Source organism: Ogataea polymorpha (genome assembly GCF_001664045.1).
Source record: "Ogataea polymorpha strain NCYC 495 leu1.1 chromosome Unknown OGAPOscaffold_5, whole genome shotgun sequence".
NCBI lineage: Eukaryota > Fungi > Ascomycota > Pichiomycetes > Pichiales > Pichiaceae > Ogataea > Ogataea polymorpha.
Genome location: NW_017264702.1, coordinates 502,638 through 523,907, shown reverse-complemented (window position 1 = coordinate 523,907; position 21,270 = coordinate 502,638). Strand labels below are relative to the sequence as shown.

Below are 21,270 nucleotides of genomic sequence, written 5' to 3'. Positions count from 1 at the left end.
ATTTTTGCGTCTGTCATGTCTGAATACCATTTGGAGTCGTCGGTTCCGAGGAAAAGACAGTCTTTTTCCACCAACTTTAGTCAACAGCAAACAGGCCAGTATTTTAATGGAACAACAAACATACTCTCGGACCTGGACACTAACATACCATCTGCCTCCTCTATGAAGCGCAAAAGGCTAAGCTTACTGCCAAAGAATGTCAACATCGGCGCTCCAAGACTGCTCAACCAGCCTAGTGCTCAAAAGAGACAAAGCTCGTTCGGCCTTTCGCAACACGCTCCCAGCGTGCAAGATCTTGTGCAAAGATCCCTTACCAGAACAGGAATTCCTGCTCCTGGAAGCGTAAACAGACGCAGATCTTTGGCTCAGCATCAGCCTCCTCCATCGTCTAATGGCAGACTGTTTGAGAACTCCGTGGTGAATACTCCAGGTGCCCATTATATGACACCAACTCAACCCAGAGACCCACGTCCACTACGGGATCGCAATTTCCAGCTCAAGATGCAACAGGAACTGTATGCATTTTTGTCTACCAACAAGTTTGACATTGAGATGAAACATCCCTTGACCAACAAGACTTTGAAAAACCCCACGCAAAAAGACTTTGTGCTCATGTTCCAATGGCTTTACAAAAAGATCGATCCAGGGTACAAATTCCTGCGTTCGATTGAGCAAGAAGTGTATTCTCTGTTGAAGTTCTTGGAGTATCCGTATTTGGACACCATAAACAAATCACAGATAAGTGCCGTGGGTGGCTCTAATTGGCATGTTTTTTTGGGTATGCTTTACTGGTTGCGCCAACTTGTTGGTGAAAGCCTTAATCTCGATACGGTTGACCTGGACAATTTCCAAGAAGCGCAAAGTTTGCCTCAGAACAACTCGTTCCTTTATGACGATTCCATTAATGACTCTGTTGTGATGAGAGAGCAGGATCTCGTTGATAAACTTTTCACCAAATATGCTCTGAAATCGTACAAACTGTATATGTCAACCGGTGGCTCCAACTTCGACTCATATTACAAGGAGATGGAGAAGGAATATCACGGGTTTTTGAAAGAGGTGACTCAGAGGTTACATTCTATCGAGGAGGAAAACAATGAGCTGAACAGTAAGGTTGAAAACCTTTCAACTCAGGAGGCAAAGATGCGTGCTAATCATGAAAAGTCAAGACTGTTAGAGCTTGATGTGTCTCGGTACCAAGCGTTCATTGATGCCCAGATGCAAAAGAAGCTCAAGTGGCCTACCACTATCATGAAGATCGAAAAAGACATTGAATCTATCAAGGAGAAGCTTGCAAAGTCTGAAGAGGCCAAATCCCAGATTCTTTCGGGCCTCAGTTCGAAAAACTTCACTGTTCAGGCCATAGAAATGATGCACAGAGAGCGCTCCCAACTGGCAAAAGATATCGATTCCGTGGTCGACAAGAGCAACTCGGTCCAAAAGACTGTCAACGAGAAATTCTTGAGTTTAAGAAAAGCCTACGAAGGATTAGAGAAGCTTATCGACTCGTACAACTCTTACATGTATAACCTGCTTCATTCGATCACGTTCAAAGAATTACCACAGATAACCATCACCGGATTCACGGAGGAAGTGATAAATGATGACTCGAAACTTGGTAGGAAGCCGGATGAGATTATACCTCAACTCAAAGAATTGAATGTTAGAACTAACCTCACCGTCTTGAAATACGATTTGGTGGAAGCTCACCGTAAGAACCAGGACACCTTGATCAAATTGCATGAACAGCTTGATAGCCAACAGCAAGAGCTGACGGCCAAAGAGTATGCGATCCACGACTTGGAGTCTGAGCTCGCCAGCTTCCAAGCAATTGACAAGGACACCAAAGAACAACTGGAATACGAGCTGTCAACCAAAGACGCTGAAGTGGAGGCCGACCAAAGCACAATCAGAAACCTACAGAAGAGAATGCTGGCCGACCGCAAGGCCGTGGAAGCCAGACACTTTAAGGCCAAGGCAGAGCTTGACAAGTTTAAGAGCGATTTGAAGTACCAATACTTTTCATTTTTCCATAGAATCGGAGACTGTATGAACCAAACTCTCAACTTCAAGAACGATATCACCGCCAGCTTGGAATCGATGAACACCAAGATTGTGAACGAGTACCAAGAGCACATCGAGCTGAGCAAACTCAAATACGTGTGAATTAATAAATTGTATATTAGCGAGAATGGCGATTGACCTATTGATTCTGCTTCTTTCTCTTGTTCTTTTTGTAGTAGTTTCTCTGGAAGAACGGGTGGTGAGCAACTTCTTTAGCCTTACTCTTGGAATACTCGACATAAGCCATGTCTTCACCTCCAGCCAGACCGGCCAGCGATCCTTGGTTCTTCACTGCCTTGGAGGTGTTCTTCAGTTTTTTAGGGACTCCGTTACCAACAAGGTTTTCGGAATCTTCGCCCAATTCAATGCCTGCTACGTCTTCATTCTTCAGCAGCACCTCCTGAAGAAGTTCGCGGCGTTCCTTGGCCGTCGAGTATGCGAGGTTCGGCAAGTTCTCCATTCCGTGAAGATGCGTGATGATTTTGAATGCGTAACCCTGATCAACCAAGAACGCCTGTCTTTTGGTGGAATAATACATTTCCTGAGTGTCTTTGGAAACGAGACTGTAAAAAAATGCGTTGAAACCTTCGTCGTTTCTCCGTTTAGCTCGCAGAATTCTGCCCAATCGCTGGGCTTCCTGTCTTCTGGAACCATAATGAGACGAAATTTGGATCAGGCAAGTGGCTTCGGGCAGGTCAATGGAGGTATCTCCGACTTTCGACAGGAAAATCGTGTTGACCTGATCATTGTACTGAAAGTTTTGTAAGATGTTCATTCTCTCTTGCTGTGGCGTGGAACCATAAATGAACGGTTTTCCAAGCTTGAGTGCATATTCTTGCAAAGCGTAGACATTATCTGAAAAGACAATAATTTTGTCTCCACGTTTTTCGTGGTAGTGGATCAGGAACTGACAGGCCTGGAACTTTGTAGGATTCATGATGTAGAGAAGCATCCTTTTGCGCGCGCTTTCTCTCAGATACTCCTGATAAAATTCTGAGGTCATTGGACACCAAACTTCTGCACACTGGACATTGGCAATGTGTCCTTTTTGCGAAAGCTCCATCCAGTTGGCCTCGTAGAGCTTTGGACCAATGAGGAAGTTCAAATCGGAGATCTTCTCGTCCTCACGGACCAGCGTAGCCGTGAGACCCAGTTTTGCATGCGCAGCAATGGTCGTGACGACTCGACGGAACATGGCAGCGGGAACGACGTGCACCTCGTCCAGAATGATAAATCCCCACTCACGAGACGTAAGGAAATCCATCACTTTTTGGGCGTCGTAAGAACGGTTTCTGGTATTGGCAACCATGGAGTACGTCGAAACCACTAGCCCGGCGTCTCCTGAAAACATCTCCTTGTTTTCAGACGTGAACACAGCAACGTTCTCGGGTTGAATTGTGCACCATTGCAGAAATTGCTGTCTCCATTGCATCACGGAAACAGAGGACGTACAGAGCACAATAACCGACTTACGGATTGTACAGGCAGCCGTGATTCCGACCAGAGTCTTTCCCGCTCCGCAGGGAAGCACAATAATTCCAGACCTGGCACGTCCGTTACCAAACATCTTACTCAGTGACTTTTCCTGGTACGGTCTGATTTGAGTCGACGGTTTGAGGTCAATCTCCAGATCCGGGTTTTGGGTATCATTTCTGAAATCATATTCTTCCAACATCGGGTAGTCAATCTCCTGACAACGTTTTTTAACGATTTCAACAGATTCATGCGCAATTTCAAACGAGTGCACCGTATCGTCGTCCTCTTCTTCGCCTGCGTCGCCAATCACTGTGGCAAATATATTTTCCAGATTTTCATCCTGAGCACCGTTGTCGGCTGCAAGCGGCTGCTCTTCTGTCTTGACTTGCTCGTCCTTTTTTTCCTGTTCTCGTTTTTTGCTTTCCTCGGTGCCTGGAATCACCAAGTCGCCCTTTTGCGCAGGCTTGGTGATCACCAAACCGTCACTCATCGTCACCGTCGTCTCGCTACTCTGGATCCGCAATTTTCCAATCACCTCATCTTTCAGAAGCATCTGCAAAATATCCGCCTGTGGACTTTCCACAAAGTACCTGTTGTGTTTCAAAACCAGCTTCACCTTACCGTAAGAAACCGTGGCCTGCTTGATAAAGTTGACAACAGATGACGCCAACGGCACCTTTGAGAGTCGGCTCAAAACAGATATAATATCGTCTGTCTCAAGTCCAACAGAAACTGCCGCATACAGCGAATGTGTAGTGATTCTGTATTCGTGGATGAAGCTTGGACGACTCACAGGCTCTGCAATGGTCACCAAAAAATCCTGTGCCTGTTCTGAAAGAGGTGATAGCCCTTCCAAGAAGATTTTGCCGTCGAGCGGGCTGATCCATATAGGTCTGGCCGCATGATCTGGTTTCAGCTTCAAGTACGAAAAATCTGCTTTTCCAAACACAGCAGAAACGGAATCGGGCACAAAGTCTGGTGGCCGCGCCATGGAGATAGTCACAAGTTCGGAGTCGTCGAATTTCGTGTCCTTCGCCGTCTTCTCAATGTTGCGTATTGCCTCCTTAGCGTCATTTGCCTTCTTTTCCAACTGCAAATTTCTCTTCTTCGACCGCACGGCTTGTTTACTCAACTCATAGTCTGAGCCAGACGAGTACGAATCATCCGAATCGAATATATCGTCCTCGTCATAAATCTCAGACTCCGTTGCCATTAGTAATAAGTGTGATATAAAAGTGATTTTTTTTTTAAGTGCAGCACAGCCATGTATACTGCTAGAATAATATATATTTTGGGACAGAGCAGCTTACTTGTAGCAGAGTAATTATGTGGCCGAGTTCTTCAGACTTTCGAGTCGTTTCTCCACCACCCTGATCACCTCCTTCAGCTGTTGGGCACCAATTTCCGGGTACTGGTCGACAGAAAGGCTATTCTGGCGCTGGTCGATCCAGTTCCATAAGTCTGCCTGGCTCGTCATGTATATCTGGTCGTCGAGAGCCCTGTGCCTGTGGTCGACATTTGGGCGTGTAAACTTGTCCCACAGAATAAGGAGGATCAGAATTATCAGCAGCACCGTCTTGAGATCCAGCTGAGCAAGAACCCTGTCTTTCGGCATATGCTGTAGAGCAGTCTGCGAAACCGAGGGGATCTCTTCGCGCTCCTCGACCTCCTTCCGTTTCTTATCAGAAATCGACCTCCTCTTTTTGATCGAGACAGAAAAGGGAGTTCCAGCCTCCATGCGCTTCTTCAGTTCCTTTACCAGAATGCCCAGAGATTCTTTCTGTCCTGAGATGGTACCTTTTTCGACAGCACTTTTGATCCACGACTTGCCGCTCCAGACAACGGACGTCACAACGTATATTCTGCAACAGTTGTTGTCGCCCCAACTCAAATAGATGCGTGTCTTCACGTGGAATGAGTTGCCGGAGGGCACGTCTGGGGTGTCTGTTATCTGGGTCACGAGACAGCTCGAATTGAAATCGCAGCGCTCGATTTCTTCCTCCACGTTACATTTGGTCTGTTTGGGGCCAACTGGGCCATTGAGCGGCTTGGTGTATGAGTACGTTCTTTTCTTTGTAGACTCATCAAAGGCAGGGATCTCCGAGATGTCTGTGTTTTTCTGTATTTTCAAGACATTTTTCAAAAACATGGTATCTTGGCCAAATAAAAGCGAATATACTGCCCCGACAGGCGCCGAAATCGTATCGTTGACGATCTCGACGTCTCCCGACTCCGAAGAGTACGCATTGCTTGTTGGTTCGTGATGCAACGGGCCATCGTAGGGTATTCCTCTGAATGTGCGGCTCTCAGAATTATCGTTAATTTCTGGCTCGTCGTCTGTAATCATGTTCTCCTTGTCGGACACGTCGCTGTCGTTTCCAGAGTCCAGATAAGACTCCTTCGTGGTCTTGATGGTTTTGCTTGGCAAGGTTCCGTGACGAGACATTTTCACCGCGTCAGGGTCATCGCTCTCCTCAGACTCGGGATCGTCAGAGTCCACCTCAGAGGTGGTGAAGTCCAGGTCCACAGTGTTGAGATTGGAGCCCGACAGCAGCGACGACCAGATCTTCACCAGCAGCTCGTACGTCGAGTCTCTGGAAATAAACGAAGCGAAGGTGTACTTGTCGTGCAGAGTGCCGAACTCGAGGGCATTGGGAATACCAACGGTTTTCTTTTTCTTGATGGTGAGCACTTTACTCAACGTGATGGTGAAATGAGTAATCAGCCCAATGAGGTTTGAGTGAAAGCTGATGTGGTTTTCGCTCACGTACATGCGGCCATGAATCAACACGTCTTTGCGGTACGCACAGGTGTAGTCCTCAATGAATATTTCTGATGGAGGAATTTCCGGAAACATCTGGTGGAACGAGTCTTGGCGCTTCTGGCTGGGGATCTTGATATCCAGCTGTTCTTCAAGCCGTTTCTTGCGGGCCTCGAGATCTTCTTCGTTGTATACTACATTTGTGGTGTGGCGGCTCAGCTGAGTGTCACTGACAGTAGGCCGGCGTCTTTCTTTTGGCTGTCTAGAACGTCTGTTGTGGGTGGCTCCGTCCTCTTCCAGAATGCTGCTATTGTTGTGCGAGCTCAACGTGTACAGCGCGTTCGCACTCACCGACTTCTTGATCGAGCTAGGAGAGAGCGTTCTCCTGGTGAGCGTAAGGTTTCTAGAGGAGCTTGGGGCCTCTTCCACGGGCGTGTTGGTATTGGGAGACGTTGGCTGAGTGGTGGCTGTTGTAGGGTCAACAAGGGTGTTGGCGTTCGTTTGGTTGGTGCTGCCGCTACCTATGGCGGAGAACGGTGGCTCCTGAGGTTCGGAACCGGCGGGTTTGGGGAAATAATCGAGTGTCAAGGAGCCTTTGCCCAGCGAACTAAGCACAGAGGTCTTGATGGGCCTGAACTCGATATTCTCGACGGGCGACGGACTGTGATGGTGTTCTTGTTCCGCTGACGGGCTCAGAGTAGGCGGGTTCTCGTGCAAGTTTGTCTGGGATCGCAGATTGAAGGAATGCATCAAACTCTCCAAAATCCCCGTGCCAACTTTGGACTTAGTGATGGACCGTGCACCTGCCGACGAATCTGATTTGTGGGACACATGCCTTTTTAGCGACCGACTGGTACGGTTTGGGACGGAGGCTGTGGATCTGGTTGACGAGGACTCTATTTCTTCAACGTCCACATCGTCATCCTCCTCGCTTTCGGTCCTTGTGTGCTCTTTGATTTTCGACTTGAGGCGCGATAAGGAGTCGTTGGGAGTAATTGGCGAGATGGTGGGAAGAACCAAGAATGAACCAGTAGGGCTTACGTCGGCGTTCGATTCCGGCCTCGGATTCTTGGAAGGCATGGAGCCTGCGCTGGACACCGACGAATGGCTCTTCCGCTTGTTGAGAAAGTTTTTAATTCTCAAGCTGGCTCCTCGGGGCGTGGATTTTGAAGACTCAGATGTCATTCATACAATAAAAGCGCAATAAAAAAAATATATATACCCCAAGTTCAAAATTAAGAGACTCTACAGAAGCTGTAGCCAGGGACGTTGACGCGCATTATTTGACTGGACATAAGCGGGAGAATAAGCAAGTGCAATCAACGGTCCTCGGCCCATTCATTTTCACGTCTGATTGCTGCCTCCTCCTCTGGTGTGAAATCGTTAACTATGTTGAAAGTCTTGCGGATCTCCTCAGGAGACTTGCCGCGGATCATCTCCGCCACAACCTTGCATCCGGCGTTCAGCAGCGGCTTGATGTTGAGGTAATTGGCAGCAAGAATGATCTCGTACAACATCTCCTGGTCGACATTGAGGAAGTTCTTGTCCCAGGCGTCAATTGGGGCGCTTTTTTTCGAATCGTCGTCCTGCTCGTCGTCCGGGAAGTTGTAGTCTTTGTAGTGGTCACACCACTCAAGAATGTTCTTCATCACTGCGGAACGAACGTTCTGAGTTGGAACCTCGATGGGCTCGTCCTCGTCCTCGTCGTCTTCCTCTTCCTCTTCCGCAGGCAACAAGTTTTTCAGCATATTCTTGATCAAAATACTCTTTTCGGCGACCTTGCGCTCCACCGGGAACTTGTCGCCGTCCGACGTGATGATAATGATCTTTCTCTCAGTCATGGCAAAAAAACAAAGAAGGCATGTTTTTTTCCATTTGTATCGGTGTAAGGAGGCGTGCAACATTTTGCTTGTCGAGGACCAGGCATGGCACAGCCCAAGAAGGAGGACGCAGCTAGCTGGCTTGGGTGGAAACGCAAGCGGATGGCCGACTGCTACGAATTGGAGCGGTTCAAGAGTCATGAAATTTGGGCCGGTGGCCAGGAAAACTCCTAATTTAAAGGTGAGCTTACAATGCAGAGCTGTTAACGATCAGCTACAACATTTTGGTCAGATCAACTATTTCAGCAATTGTTGTCTAGTAATTCTGCTGTCGGCTAGCAACTACCAACCTGCTTGACCGCAACTCGTTTAACAGTGCCCCCATCCATTTGACAGGGTCGTGCGCAAATTTTTAATTTTTTCAAATTTTCTTTACCAATCTATGCCTGGCGAAGAAGAGATTATCTCCTACGTTGCTGACTACTTGAAGCGTAACGGCTACAAAAAGGCCGAAAGTGCTCTACGCAAGGAGGCTAAGGGCAAAATAACCGAAGTCGAGGGAAAATTAGAGGATAAATGGGTAGAGAGCACGGAGGGCTCTCAGGACGATTCTTCTTTGGAGTCGAGCTCCGATGGTGAATCCAGCAGCTCGGAATCAGACAGCGATTCCAGCTCCGATTCTGAAGATGATTCGAATTCCAGCAGTGATTCAAGCTCTAGCTCGGATTCCGAGTCGGATGAAGCTTCGGAGAATAGCTCCGATGACGAATCGGCCAGGGAGGCTGGCTCTGGCTCTAGCTCTGATTCCAGCTCTGACAGTGATGGGTCGAGCTCAGACTCTAGCTCAGACTCAGATTCAGACTCAAGCTCAGATTCAGACTCAGATTCAGACTCAAGCTCAGATTCAGACTCAGATTCAGACTCAAGCTCAGATTCAGACTCCAGCTCCGACTCTGGTAGCTCTAACTCCGACTCTGGTAGCTCTAGCTCCGATTCTGACAGCTCTAGCTCCGATTCTGACAGCTCTAGCTCTGACAGCTCTAGCTCTGACAGATCCGACTCCGAGAGCTCAGATTCGGACAGCTCGGACTCAGATTCGGACTCAGACAGCTCGGATTCTGACTCTGAATCTGACAGTTCAGACTCCAGTTCCGATAGTTCAGTCTCGGACTCAGATGCTGGCTCTCAAGCTGGCTCAACTTCGGGTTCCGACTCCGACTCAAGCTCTGACTCCGAGTCCGACAGTGAGTCCGAGTCCGAAAACACCAAGAAGCGCAAGAAAAATTTCAACGAGCCTTCATCCAAAAGAAGCAAGTCTGGAGCAGACTCTCCTTCGTCGTCCTCCACTGCTTCGCAACCAGACAGCCCTAGCGAATCTTCCAGAGACTCGAAGTCGCCAATACCAGCTCCGGTCGAGAGCCTGAAGCCTGGCCAGCGCAAACATTTCTCGCGCATTGAGAAAGAAAAGGTTGCGTTCGAAGACAAGGCTCTAATGGATAATACATACAAGGGTGCCGCTGGCACTTGGGGAGAGCAGGCCAACGAGCGACTTGGCAAGGTGAGGGGCAAGGATTTCACAAAGAACAAGAATAAAATGAAGCGTGGCTCTTACCGTGGCGGATCGATCACCATGGCGAGCGGGAGCTATAAATTTCAAGATTAAATAATGATTCAGATTAATTAATACAAAAAAAAATTTAATTATTTTTCATGGCACGGCCCAACAGGGAGATTCTTACCGGGGGTAAGAAATATGCTCAGAAGCGGAAGCAGGCCAACCGCGTGGAGGAGGTTGTGTTTGACAAGGACTCTAGAGTGCAGTATCTGACCGGATTTCACAAGAGAAAGCTTCAAAGGAAAAAGAAGGCTCAGGAATACAATCAAGAGCAGGAGCGTAAAGCACGGCTGGAGGAGCGACAGCGAATCCGTGAGGAGCGCAGACAACAAGTCCAAAAACGGCTGCAGGAGCTGAATGAGGCGCTGAAGATTCAGGCTTCTGACGACGAAGAGAGCGAGCAGAGCGAACAAGAGGGCAGTGAGGACAAGGAGGAACAATGGACCGGGTTTGACTCGCAGCGGTCAGCGTCTGACGAAGAGTGCAACGCCGAGGCTGGCAAAAAGGGAATATTAAAGCAAAAGTACGAGGTCGACGACTCAGACGCGCCTGTTCCTGGCGTATCTACCGTGGAGGTGGAAGCCATTGAAAACCCTAATCAGATCGATCTGATGGAGCTGGCGCGAAAAAATCGCGTTGATCTGCAAAAGGCCGAAGAAGTGCTGGAACAGTCGATCGAGCGGGCCAAGAAGTACGCCCGTTTGGTGGGAGCCGACGAGAAGCCCAAAAAGAGAAAGAAAAAGTTCAGATACCTGAGCAAGGTGGAGAGAAGGATCCAAACTCTCAAGGAGCGCAGAAAGTAGTAAGTTGATGCATATCTTTCAGTGTATAACTCTAATGTTATATCTACATACTTTGCAACTCGAGGTCCAGCTCGGTCGCTGATTTCAGATACTCTGTCTCGATCTTGAGGAACACCCAGACCCATCTTCTAAAGATCTCAAGGATCTCGAGAACAAAGTTGCCCGTCTCGTTGACGTACAAGGAGCTCAAAATGGTGGCCACAAATGAGTACTCTTTGTACGGAAGAAGATCGGCGTACAGGAGCCTGTAGACCCAAACGAATCGCAGCTGGAGGTCGATGAAAATGGCGAGGTAGTAGAACGTGGAGGTGTACACAAGCTTGTGGCGCAGCAGCGGCAGGCCGCGCTTGTTGGACAGAAATCTCATGAACAACTCGAAATTCCAGTCGTAATGCACGTCCCAGAAGAAAGTGTAGCACGAATTAATGAACACGGCAAGATACCAGATCCCCAGACCAGTCATATTGGACCGGATGAGAATATTGGCAAAGAGGGGCAAGAACGCAGACGAGTACTTGATTGCGTTCAGCAGATGCTGCTTATTTCTGCGTCTGCTCTGTTCGTACTCGTGCAAACACTGCTTCAGCCGGATCAGGGACGGATACATCGACAGCAAGATGTCGAGATTGTATATTTTCAAGTGGTCCTTCGTGAGCTCCTGTTTGATGTTTGGCGATGGCAGAGTTTGGTAGCCAAGAGCCAGGGCTGTCACATACACTAGAAAATCGACGAGCACCTTGGTGTACGACGTAAATGTATCAGCCAACAAAATATCGTTATTTCTGTGAGGAATGTCGATGTTTCCGACGCATATGCGACGCACTGTCTCAAAAAATCGTTTTCCTCCCGGTGACTGAGTGCCAGACGGCCACACGAGCGTTCCGAACGTCAGCAGAATGCCCAACAGAGGGAGGTATTCGAGTCCTGTGAAGTACCGTTCGTTAGACACAAAGAGGAGGTAGATGCTGTAATTCAAAAGGTTCGTAAAGGAGACTTTGTATGCGACATTGAGACTTTCTCTCACGAGCCTGAGGTTGTCAGTTCCGCTCAACTTGAGAACCTGGACCGTGTCGATCTTGCATGCGTAGCATACACGCAAGTTCAGGTACCAGAGCCAGACACCTGCTGTGACAAGCAGAAGACACTTGTACGGGAGAGGGAGAGCAAGCTCTCCAAAAGAAACGGCTGCCGGCTGCTGCCCCGCGGCGTTTGCGATTTCTTCTCGAGGAACAAGCATGGTGACAGCACAAAAACTGGAAAAAAAATTACAATGTAAATAAAAATAAATGGAAACGATCATCGCTATTGGAATTATTTATACCGCTTCAGATTAATTCGTGTTAATCCCAGCCAGAGGCTCATGATTAGCATGGTTGATCATCATTAGCGCGAACCGGCGGCCTTGGCCGCCGCAAAACTACTCTTTCTCGAAAAGCACAAAATATCTAATCGTTAGTATGTGTCTCAGAATTTTCAGTGTGTTTGGCATAAAATCGAATCGTCATATGGACTCCGTTTGGGGCGACAGCTTGTCATCACAGATACATACATTTTCAGGTTATACACAGCAAGTGGTTGAATATTTTTTGCTTAAGAAATATTTTCACCACCAGGAAAAACTTAATCACCCCCCACACCATGCTTATTGTTCCATCCAATTCCAGCTACACTTATCAAAACCTGCTGGATCTGAACAATGTGGAACGCTCAACCGACTCGCCGCTCAGCGTGATTGGCCACATCGACATCAACGCCTACTTTGCCCAGTACGAGCAGATCAGGCTGGGTTTGACGCCGCAGGACCCCGTCGTTTGTCTGCAATGGAACTCTTTAATTGCCGTTTCTTATGCTGCTCGCGAGTACGGCATAAGTCGCATGGACTCGCTCCAGACAGCAAGACTCAAGTGTCCCGATGTTGTCGTGGCCCACACAGCCGTTTTCAAGAAAGGAGAGGACGTCTGGAAGTATGTGGACTATTTGCCAGAGCCGGTGGATCATAAAGTTTCTTTGGAGCCGTACAGACGTGAGAGTCGCAAAATGATGCGGTTTTTCAAAGGGTTTTGCGATTCCGTGGAGAAGGCCAGTGTGGACGAGTGTTTTTTGGACCTCGGGCGGATGGTGCACCGCAAAATGATGGAGTTATTCCCGTCGCTGCGAGAAATCCCAGAAAACCCCAGGGACACAATGCTGCCTCCGATTCCAGACAAGCTGCCGCCTGAGCTGGAGGAGACACATGGGGTTTTCATTCCGGTGGAAAACGACGCCGTCATTGTGAGCGACTGGGACGACATTGCTATGATGATAGGCTCGTTGCTGGGGTACGAGCTGCGGCGCAAACTCAAGAAGGAGATGGGTTATACCACGTCTTTTGGCGTTGGTCGGGTCAAGACGGTGGCAAAGCTGGCGAGCGACTTCAAAAAGCCCAACGAGCAGACCACGGTTTTCAACAGGGCGATCGATAACTTTTTCGATAACTTCAGTCTCACGGATTTCTGGTCCATGGGCGGCAAGATTGGCCGTCAGATTTTGGAGACCTTACAAGCTGATCCTGGCAGCCGCGAGATACGTTATATCAGAGATAACTTCAGTTTGGCAGATCTCACGCGCGAACTCAGAGATCCTCAGCTGGCTGAGAGACTGTATAGGATGGTTCGTGGCGAGATGCGCCAGCCAATCAAGCAGCGCACTGACGTCAAATCGATGGGCTCGCACAAGAACTTCCGCGGTAACTCTGTGAGCAAGCCGGAGGATATACTGGACTGGTTCAAAGTGTTTATTGTGGACCTCGTTCTGCGTTTGCAGGAGCTGGACGACGAAAACGACGCCAAACGACGTCCGACCAAGCTGACTCTGTACATGCGCAACCGCGCCAACGTGACATGCTCGCGACAGTGCACGTTTCCGATCATTCGCGATCTGGACGAGATCCGCCGCAAGTGCCACGAGCTGAGTTTGAAGTTATTGAAGGAGCTAGAGGAGAACTGGGACGCCCAGCGCCACGGGCCCATGTTTCCGAGCACGCACGGAGGACTGGCGTTGAGCGGGTTCCAGGAACTCAGCGGGTACTCGCGGATCGACGAGATGATTAAAAGTGGTCCGAGGAGGGAGCAGGAGGAACCGCCAAGGGCTGTTACAGGCGAGAATTACATCTGTCTGCAGTGCGGGCGCGAAATGCCTGCAAGCGAGCGGACAGAGCACGAGGACTACCACTATGCCAAGATGCTGGATAGCACGCTCAACAAGCAGAGTTATGGCGAGCGGCTGCTGCATGGCCGGGAAAAACGCGGCAGCAGTGGAGACGCCGGCAGGCCGTCCAAACGGACCAAGTCTGCCAAACATGACGCACGGCAAGCTACGCTTCTTGGGTGGAGCAAGAAAAATTAATTTATCTATCAGTCAATAAAATCTTTCTATATTCATCAAGTCGTATTAGTATACATTAGACCTTTTCAGTGGAGTCGTGCTGCGTTTTGTGGAAGCTGGTCATAAATGCAAGACCCGGAGTGTAGTCGATGTACAGCTGGTCGACTTCCTCCAAAGTCAGGCCCTTGGTCTCTGGAACAAAGGCAAACACAAAGAAGATGGAGAAGACCACGCAGCCGAAGAAGACAAATCCATATGCAAAGTGAATGGCGTTCGTGATAAATGGAGTGAAGAAGGCGATCAGGAATCCCCACAGCCAGTTGGCAGACTGGGCAATACCCATACCCTTCTGTCTAATTCTCAGTGGGTAGGTCTCGGAAACAACGACAAAGACACATGGTCCCCAGGTGGTGGCGAAGAAGAAGATGTACAGACACGAGAGGAAAATCATGGCGTCTCCCACACTCTGGTTTGGATCCACGCCAAACTCGCCCTTGTACAGAATCTTGGTTCCGATGGCTGCGAAAATGACCAAACACACGGCCATACCGATACCACCGCCAATCAAAGTGAATCTTCTTCCGAACCGGTCAACAACAAACAGCGAGCCGATCGTGGAGGCAAAGTTGACAACACCAAGAACAATCGAGGTCTCGAACGAGTCGGTCAGACCCACAGACTTGAAAATGGTGGTACCGTAGTAGAAGAAATAGTTGTCACCAGACAGTTGCTGCAAGGATTGCAAGATCACACCAACAAACAGTCTGTAGAAAATCTTTGGCTTACCAGTGAACAGCTCGCCCCACGACGCAGAGCCGGCCTGGCGCTCGATCTCAATGGAGTTCAGAATGATGGCGGCCTCGTGCTCGACAAATTCGGAGTCGATTTCCACCTTGTTGACCTTGGCAATCGACCTCTTGGCGTCCTCGAGCCTGTCTTTCTCGATCAGGTATCTTGGAGACTCAGGCATGAACGTCATACCAAAGATCATCAGCAGGGCCCATGCAAAACACAGTCCCAATGGAATTCTCCACTGTCTCGAGTCGTCGTAGTTGTGGTATGTACCGTAGGTCGTGCAGTAACCAAGGAAGATACCAAGAGTGATCATAAGCTGGTAGCTGGAAACGAGAGCACCTCTAATCTCCTTTGGCGAGGTCTCAGAGATGAACATCGGACACAGCACAGAAACGGAACCGACGGCCAGACCAGAAATGATTCTGCCGATGAAAAACTGCACCCACGAAGTAATCGAGGCGATCTGGATGACAATACCAACAATGTAAACAATCATCGTCAGCATGATACCGACTTTTCTACCTTTCGAGTCTGCAAGCCTACCAAGAGTCAGACCACCGAGAGCACAACCGATGTTGAAGATGGAGATCATTAAACCGGTTCTCACGTTGGACAAGTAACGCTCGCCTTCACCGTTAATTTGACCGAAACGGTTTTTGAAGTCTGGCATGTTAACGAAACCAGAAATGGTACCGGTATCCCATCCGAAGACGAAACCACCGAAAGCGATCAGAGAACAGAGCAAACCTGTACCGAGATATTGCATGGCGCTCTTTCCGGTACTGATATCCTGATGTTCAGGCAAGGTTGCCTTGTTGTGTGCTTGGTCCTCGTACACGTTCTCCGGAGGAGGCGTGACAGAGCCAATATCAGATTTTTTGGATTGTTGATCCGCGTTAGACATTTGTATTTTTGAACAGAGAATAAAACTAGGGAGAAAGGGCCATATTTATACCTTATTTGCTGTTGCGTATTCTGCAATTTTCGGAAAAACTTTTTTAATTGTCTGGTTTTCTTTTACATGCATGACGGAGAACGCAGAATCCCGGGTGGGGAGACTGTTCCGGAAAAACTTTTTCCATTCTGCTCGAATTCAACGGGGTTGCGGGAAAGCCGAGTAATTACTCCCGTCTTTTGGAAGTCCATAGGCACATCCTAGCTCTACCTTCCCAAGCTCTGTTGCTGCTCTCTGTAACAGGTGTCCTTGTATTACTAGCTGCAAATTAAACGTACGTCATGCCGAACAGAAAAAAAACGGGTGGATGTTGTCCCCGCGCCCCACGTCTCTCCCTCATTACCCCCCGATTTTTCCGCCTACAAAGAGTGGAGTGGTTTTTGTTTTCCCCTGCAAAATTTTCCGGATCTGCAGCGCAGTCTAAGGCAATTCTATTGTTCTCCGTGTTTCTTTTTGGGTATGGGGCGACTTCCCGCGCCACGAGTCGACATAACGTTATTCCGACGTGTTAATAACAAACGGCTTGGCCCAGCTTCCGCCAATAATCGCTCAGCGCCGTAATGGTGTCATTTTGCAACCGAATCCCGTTCATCGCAGTCGAGTGGTCTATCATCTCCACAGAATGCCCTAATTGTTTCATGCCCTGCACAAACTCCTCTCTTGCTGGGTTTTCCACATATAAGGTCTCCGGAAGCAGCTGGTGGTGTAGCCGCGGAAACGCAATCGTCTCCACCAACCCCATGTCGTAGTGGTATGTTCTGACCAATGCCTCCAGAACTGCCGTGGTAATGCGGGAGCCACCGGCCGCTCCAATCACCATGTCCACCTTGCCCGTTGCCCGGTCCACGACGATGCTCGGCGATGTCGACGACAGCGGCCTCTTGAACGGCTCGATGTAGTTGTACACCGAAGGCTGCAGCCCAAATGCGTTTTTCGACGTTGGTATGGAAAAATCATCCATCTCGTCATTCAAAATTATTCCGGTCACAGGGTCGTGCACCAGCGAACCAAAGAGTAAATTCACAGTAGTGGTGAGACTCACCGCATTGTGGTATCTGTCCACCACGCTCAGGTGCGAAGTTCCGTGCGGCTCGTTGGGCTGATATGCGGGCTCGTACGCCTGCCATGGAAGTGTCCTGTTGTCGTTGATTTTCCCAGCAGTGGCACCACACCACTCCTCGCTGGCGAGCCGCGAATACCGTGCATCGCGGAACTCCCGGGCCGTTTTGTTATCGCTCAAAACCCCAACGTCTCCCAAGTTGCTCCGCACACTCGCAAGCCACTTCATTGTCTCCACCAGCCGGTGCGACTCTCTCACCGCAAAGTCTTTATTCTTTGCCGGCTCAAATGTGTCTATGATTTTGAGCCCGGAAAGCAACGCCAGTCCTGACGACGCCCCAGAGCTCGTATATATGTCCAGTGGGCGCCGCGAAAAATTGTTCATCACGAGTGCCGGCTCGATGACGGCCTGGTACCGTGCAAAGTCCTCAGCCTGCAGCACGCCGCCCATCCGTTGCACCTGGCGGGCAAGATGAGGAGCAATCGGCCCGTGGGGGTCGTAGAAGATGGTTGCCGAGCCGTTCTGCGCAACCTGGCGCAGCGTTGCCGCCAGCTGCGGACGTCTCATCAGCTCGCCCGGCCGCAGTAGACGGCCGTCTTTGAACACAAATTCCCAGTCGCGCCTGTAGTCGTGGAAATACGACTTGTACGCCGACAGTGCCAACCCCAGCAGCTCGTTCACCTCGAACCCGCCTTCCAGGATGTCCACAACGGGCATGATCAGCTCCTCCCAGCTGACCTTTCCCGAGCCGTGCAGTCTGTGCAGCTCATATAACCCTTGCAGCTCGCCTGGAATGGCCACGGCAAGACCTCCAAACTTTGACAACACCTCACGGCCGTTGAACATGTCCTTGTGCGCCTTTGCAGGGGCCATCTCGCGCGCGTCGATCGACACAGCGCCGTCCTCGCCATGTTTCCTGGTGGTGATGAACGCGCCGCCGCCAATTCCTGCCGAAAACATGGTATTTGTGGCTCCTATGCACAAACAAGTGGTGACAGCTGCGTCGGCAGCAAACCCCCCTTTCTTGAGGATTTCGACCCCCAGCTGCGAACAGAGGGCAGAGTCTGACGCCACACCCCCATGGGAGCCGCGTGCCGTCAAGTTCGTCTGCGGATTCCAAGTAGGGCCGCCGATAAAGGGGACATGGGCTGGATATTTTGGCAGATCGGGAGGTTTGTAGTGGGATGGCCACGACAGATAGACAACAAACAGCGCCATAAGGGCAACTGCCGTGACAACAAGCTTGGTTCTGAGCCTATATCGAAGTCCCAGTGACTTTTTGTGGCCGGCTGACAGACCCAATAACGGCTGATCCTCAAAGCCGTCCATGTATTAGTAAGAAATAATTAAAAAAGATAAGAATATAAATTTTTCAAATTCGATTATTTTACTTTCCAGGGATTTTAAACTATACAACTATCCCTCTCTCAAATCCATATACAAGCAACTACTCATACAGTCTGGTGATCATACCAGTACCGACGGTCTTTCCTGACTCTCTGAGATTGAATCTCTGGCCCACCTCCAGAGCAACAGGGTGGAGCATCTCGCACACCATCTCCACGTTGTCTCCTGGCATGACCTGCTTGGAGTGGTCCTCCTCCGATTCTGGGAATCTCAGAGTGACACTGACGTTGGTGGTTCTCACAAACATCTGTGGTCTGTAGTTCTCGGAAAATGGAGTGTGTCTTCCTCCCTCCTCCTTGGTCAGAATGTACATGGAGGCCAGGAACTTCTTGTAGGACTTGAGGGAGCCAACCTTGGCGAGAATCATACCTCTTTGAATTTGCTCTCTCTTAATACCTCTCAGCAGAATACCTGGAGTGTCTCCAGCCATAGCTTGGTCAAGCTCCTTGTGGTACATTTCGATACCAGTCACTGTGGTCTTGAGAGGAGTGGCGTTCTTGCCTCCGACAATTTCAACTTCCTCACCCTTCTTCAACACACCTCTCTCGACAGTACCAGAAACAACAGTACCTCTACCAGAGATAGAGAAGACTTCGTCGATAGGCAACAAAAATGGCTGCTCAAGGTCCCTGACCGGAGTTGGAATGTACTCGTCCACAGCGTTCATCAGTTTCTCGATGGCCTGCTTTCCGATCTCTGGCTCTCTTCCTTCCAAAGCACACAGCGCAGATCCCATGATGACAGGGGTCTCGTCACCGTCAAAGCCATACGAACTCAGAAGCTCTCTCATTTCCATCTCAACAAGCTCCAACATCTCTGGGTCATCAATGGTGTCGACCTTGTTGACGAAGACAACCAGTTTCTGAACACCAACCTGTCTAGCAAGCAACAAGTGCTCTCTGGTTTGAGGCATTTGTCCATCCGTAGCAGCAACAACAATGATAGCACCGTCCATCTGAGCAGCACCAGTAATCATGTTCTTGATGTAATCTTGATGGCCCGGACAGTCAACGTGAGAATAGTGTCTCTTAGGAGTTTCGTACTCAACGTGTGCAGTCGAGATGGTGATACCTCTAGCACGCTCTTCTGGGGCCTTGTCAATGGCCGAGTAGTCCAAAAAGGAGGCACCTCCGTTTTCAGAAAGCACCTTGGTGATGGCAGCCGTCAAAGTGGTTTTGCCGTGATCCACATGGCCGATGGTACCAATGTTGACGTGGGGCTTGGATCTATCGAAAGTTCCAGCGAATCTGACAAACGAGTTGCCAAAATCTCTTCGAACAGCGCGCACACCTGTAGCACGGCCGAGCTTCAGCGCTGCGAGCGCTCTAGTAACCAAAATAGACATTGTGCAAACAGCAAAATTTTCGCCGGAAATTTTTGGAACCTGTTTTTTTTTTCAGCACCGCAACCGCTTACGTCAGCTTTTTCAGTTACGCGATTGGTCACATGTCCACCAGCACGTAGGCGTCCTCTTTTTTATTTGGCTGCTGCGACATAAACGCTTCGTAGTCCTGTGTCACCTTCTCATTGTCCGTGCTGATGAACTGCTTCAGCTTCTCGTTGATTATTGGCCGGGTGCTGGTCAGCAGAGACTTTCTCACATACAGCAGCACCATCCCAGTTTCGAAATTGTCTGCTGAGTAATCCCTTATCTGGCCCCTGATTGTGTCAAACGTGGATTCGGTGACGGTGAAATTCTTCCCTTCTTCAAGCTCGTACACGAACGTGTACCAGCCCTTTTCAGTTCTGTAGCAGAATTGCCGCTCGCTTAAAATGACGCCCACGAGAATCCAAGGCTCCAGGTCAGGCTTATGCTCACCCAAAATGTAATCTATGCTGTAGATATCCATCTGTGACCGTTCCTTATTCAGAGCTGTCAACTTGTCTGTGTTTAGTGTTTTCTGATCTAGAATGTGGCTGGCTATTCCTTCGAGCTCTTTGGACGCCGACTGGATCTTTTCGTCTTCGCCAAGAGAAGACAAGTGGTTGAGGGTGGATTCCAACAACGCGGCAACACGTTTACCTTTGAACGCCTTGAGCTGCATGTTCTGCCCATTGATCTTGCTCACCTCTTCTCTCAGCTCGTTGATCCGCTGAAATTTATCTACCACCAGCTTCTCGTACTCGGATGTGTAAATCTGAGGGTAAAACTCCTCGGTGAGCTCAAAGCCACCACCAGGAACAGTGTCGCCGTTTCCTTCAAAGCTGATCGTCAGAACATCACTCAGCCGCACAAAGCCGTGCTGCGCTATGCGACTCAAATCCTTGCCCCATAAAAGCGAGTGCATGATCCGGTAGACGTCTTTGTAGAAGTAATTCGATTCGACAGGGAAAATGCGGTGTGTCTGGGTTTCGTCGTTCTCAAACTGGAACTGAGAAGTGAACAGTTCCATCAGCCGCTCCTTGGATGTCCACCCTAGTTTTCCGAACAGCTCGATGATGGTGCTGTAAATAAATTGAATAAACTCGGAAATGCTCTCGTAATCGTCTGTAATCAGTTTTGCACTGGCGTCAATTAGCGTCCTAATGGACGCAAACGCTCTTTTCGAGTCCGAAGACAAAAACGCTACGAGTCTCTGCACCTCCATGGTCACGTCCGGATTCGACAGACACCGCTCTTTTTTCCACCAGTACGGCGAGTACCCATAGTCTTCAAACTCGTGCTCCAAAACCGTATCTCTGAAAGCGGGAATGTTGCTCAGAATCATCAGCAGTGGCGCAAAATAGCCCTCTAGAAGATCTATTTTCACGGGAAGCAGAACTCCAGGCACTTCTGGTGCTCTAATGTACCGCGAAATGTCGTCGTAGACGTCATATTTGGGCAAAGCCTCGTGCTCCGACTCGTCAGAGTCCAGTCTAATCTCCTGATTCTCTGCTCCATATCCATAACTGGCAATCTTATCTCTAATGTCGTCCTCAATTGGGATCGCCGTGGAGGCACTGTGGCCGTCCTGGACGGGCCCCAGGGCCCCCGACTCGGTTTGCTCGCTGTAGGAGGGCAACTCTCCAGAGGAGTCCGCGTAGATGTAATTGACCGCAACCTCTATGTTATTATTGGCCCGCTCAAGCGCCGCACGCGCAACAGATGCGTCAAAGCCCATATTCACTAGGCTGTCAATGTTGTCCTGCAGAGACATGCTAACAAGAGACG

The 21,270-nt window shown here is 49.4% G+C and overlaps 12 protein-coding genes across 12 annotated transcripts; 4 read left to right on the top strand and 8 right to left on the bottom strand.

Moving 5' to 3' along the window:
• Window positions 1–15: 15 nt before the first annotated feature.
• OGAPODRAFT_94769 (uncharacterized protein) lies at window positions 16–4,735 on the top strand (the record flags this gene model as incomplete). The annotated part of the gene is made up of 1 exon (XM_018357615.1): window positions 16–4,735. One exon carries the CDS (start codon window positions 16–18, stop codon window positions 2,164–2,166), a length of 2,151 nt encoding a protein of 716 aa, XP_018209874.1. The 3' UTR covers window positions 2,167–4,735.
• OGAPODRAFT_82986 (uncharacterized protein) lies at window positions 26–4,753 on the bottom strand (the record flags this gene model as incomplete). Its single annotated transcript, XM_018356668.1, has 1 exon — window positions 26–4,753. The coding sequence occupies one exon, from the start codon at window positions 4,751–4,753 to the stop codon at window positions 2,204–2,206; it is 2,550 nt and encodes an 849-aa protein (XP_018209873.1). The 3' UTR covers window positions 26–2,203.
• Window positions 4,754–4,789: 36 nt separating this feature from the next.
• OGAPODRAFT_16839 (uncharacterized protein) lies at window positions 4,790–7,442 on the bottom strand. The gene has a single exon (XM_018354699.1). It carries the CDS (start codon window positions 7,379–7,381, stop codon window positions 4,865–4,867), a length of 2,517 nt encoding a protein of 838 aa, XP_018209872.1. The 5' UTR covers window positions 7,382–7,442; the 3' UTR covers window positions 4,790–4,864.
• An 81-nt stretch (window positions 7,443–7,523) lies between these two features.
• Window positions 7,524–8,142, bottom strand: OGAPODRAFT_77161 (uncharacterized protein; the record flags this gene model as incomplete). Its single annotated transcript, XM_018356285.1, has 1 exon — window positions 7,524–8,142. One exon carries the CDS (start codon window positions 8,140–8,142, stop codon window positions 7,621–7,623), a length of 522 nt encoding a protein of 173 aa, XP_018209871.1. The 3' UTR covers window positions 7,524–7,620.
• Window positions 8,143–8,563: 421 nt separating this feature from the next.
• Window positions 8,564–9,796, top strand: OGAPODRAFT_94765 (uncharacterized protein; the record flags this gene model as incomplete). Its single annotated transcript, XM_018357614.1, has 1 exon — window positions 8,564–9,796. One exon carries the CDS (start codon window positions 8,564–8,566, stop codon window positions 9,782–9,784), a length of 1,221 nt encoding a protein of 406 aa, XP_018209870.1. The 3' UTR covers window positions 9,785–9,796.
• Window positions 9,797–9,831: 35 nt separating this feature from the next.
• OGAPODRAFT_94764 (uncharacterized protein) lies at window positions 9,832–10,539 on the top strand (the record flags this gene model as incomplete). Its single annotated transcript, XM_018357613.1, has 1 exon — window positions 9,832–10,539. The coding sequence occupies one exon, from the start codon at window positions 9,832–9,834 to the stop codon at window positions 10,537–10,539; it is 708 nt and encodes a 235-aa protein (XP_018209869.1).
• Window positions 10,540–10,560: 21 nt separating this feature from the next.
• On the bottom strand, window positions 10,561–11,212 carry OGAPODRAFT_16838 (uncharacterized protein). Its single transcript, XM_018354698.1, has one exon. The coding sequence runs from the start codon at window positions 11,144–11,146 to the stop codon at window positions 10,583–10,585; it is 564 nt and encodes a 187-aa protein (XP_018209868.1). The 5' UTR covers window positions 11,147–11,212; the 3' UTR covers window positions 10,561–10,582.
• Window positions 11,213–12,071: 859 nt separating this feature from the next.
• Window positions 12,072–18,061, top strand: OGAPODRAFT_77158 (uncharacterized protein). The gene has a single exon (XM_018356284.1). It carries the CDS (start codon window positions 12,178–12,180, stop codon window positions 13,921–13,923), a length of 1,746 nt encoding a protein of 581 aa, XP_018209866.1. The 5' UTR covers window positions 12,072–12,177; the 3' UTR covers window positions 13,924–18,061.
• On the bottom strand, window positions 13,979–15,601 carry OGAPODRAFT_13736 (low affinity glucose transporter; the record flags this gene model as incomplete). Its single annotated transcript, XM_018353382.1, has 1 exon — window positions 13,979–15,601. The coding sequence occupies one exon, from the start codon at window positions 15,599–15,601 to the stop codon at window positions 13,979–13,981; it is 1,623 nt and encodes a 540-aa protein (XP_018209867.1).
• On the bottom strand, window positions 15,867–18,063 carry OGAPODRAFT_16837 (uncharacterized protein). Its single transcript, XM_018354697.1, has one exon. It carries the CDS (start codon window positions 18,039–18,041, stop codon window positions 16,161–16,163), a length of 1,881 nt encoding a protein of 626 aa, XP_018209865.1. The 5' UTR covers window positions 18,042–18,063; the 3' UTR covers window positions 15,867–16,160.
• A 22-nt stretch (window positions 18,064–18,085) lies between these two features.
• Window positions 18,086–21,250, bottom strand: OGAPODRAFT_16836 (uncharacterized protein). The gene has a single exon (XM_018354696.1). It carries the CDS (start codon window positions 19,462–19,464, stop codon window positions 18,160–18,162), a length of 1,305 nt encoding a protein of 434 aa, XP_018209864.1. The 5' UTR covers window positions 19,465–21,250; the 3' UTR covers window positions 18,086–18,159.
• OGAPODRAFT_94758 (uncharacterized protein) lies at window positions 18,086–21,256 on the bottom strand (the record flags this gene model as incomplete). Its single annotated transcript, XM_018357612.1, has 1 exon — window positions 18,086–21,256. One exon carries the CDS (start codon window positions 21,254–21,256, stop codon window positions 19,562–19,564), a length of 1,695 nt encoding a protein of 564 aa, XP_018209863.1. The 3' UTR covers window positions 18,086–19,561.
• Between the last annotated feature and the right edge of the window lie 14 nt (window positions 21,257–21,270).

Coding starts and splice junctions, on each gene's coding strand:
- OGAPODRAFT_16837 (XM_018354697.1), bottom strand. CDS start 18,041: ATGGACGGCTTTGAGGATCAGCCGTTATTGGGTCTGTCAGCCGGCCAC.
- OGAPODRAFT_16836 (XM_018354696.1), bottom strand. CDS start 19,464: ATGTCTATTTTGGTTACTAGAGCGCTCGCAGCGCTGAAGCTCGGCCGT.
- OGAPODRAFT_16838 (XM_018354698.1), bottom strand. CDS start 11,146: ATGTATCCGTCCCTGATCCGGCTGAAGCAGTGTTTGCACGAGTACGAA.
- OGAPODRAFT_77158 (XM_018356284.1), top strand. CDS start 12,178: ATGCTTATTGTTCCATCCAATTCCAGCTACACTTATCAAAACCTGCTG.
- OGAPODRAFT_16839 (XM_018354699.1), bottom strand. CDS start 7,381: ATGCCTTCCAAGAATCCGAGGCCGGAATCGAACGCCGACGTAAGCCCT.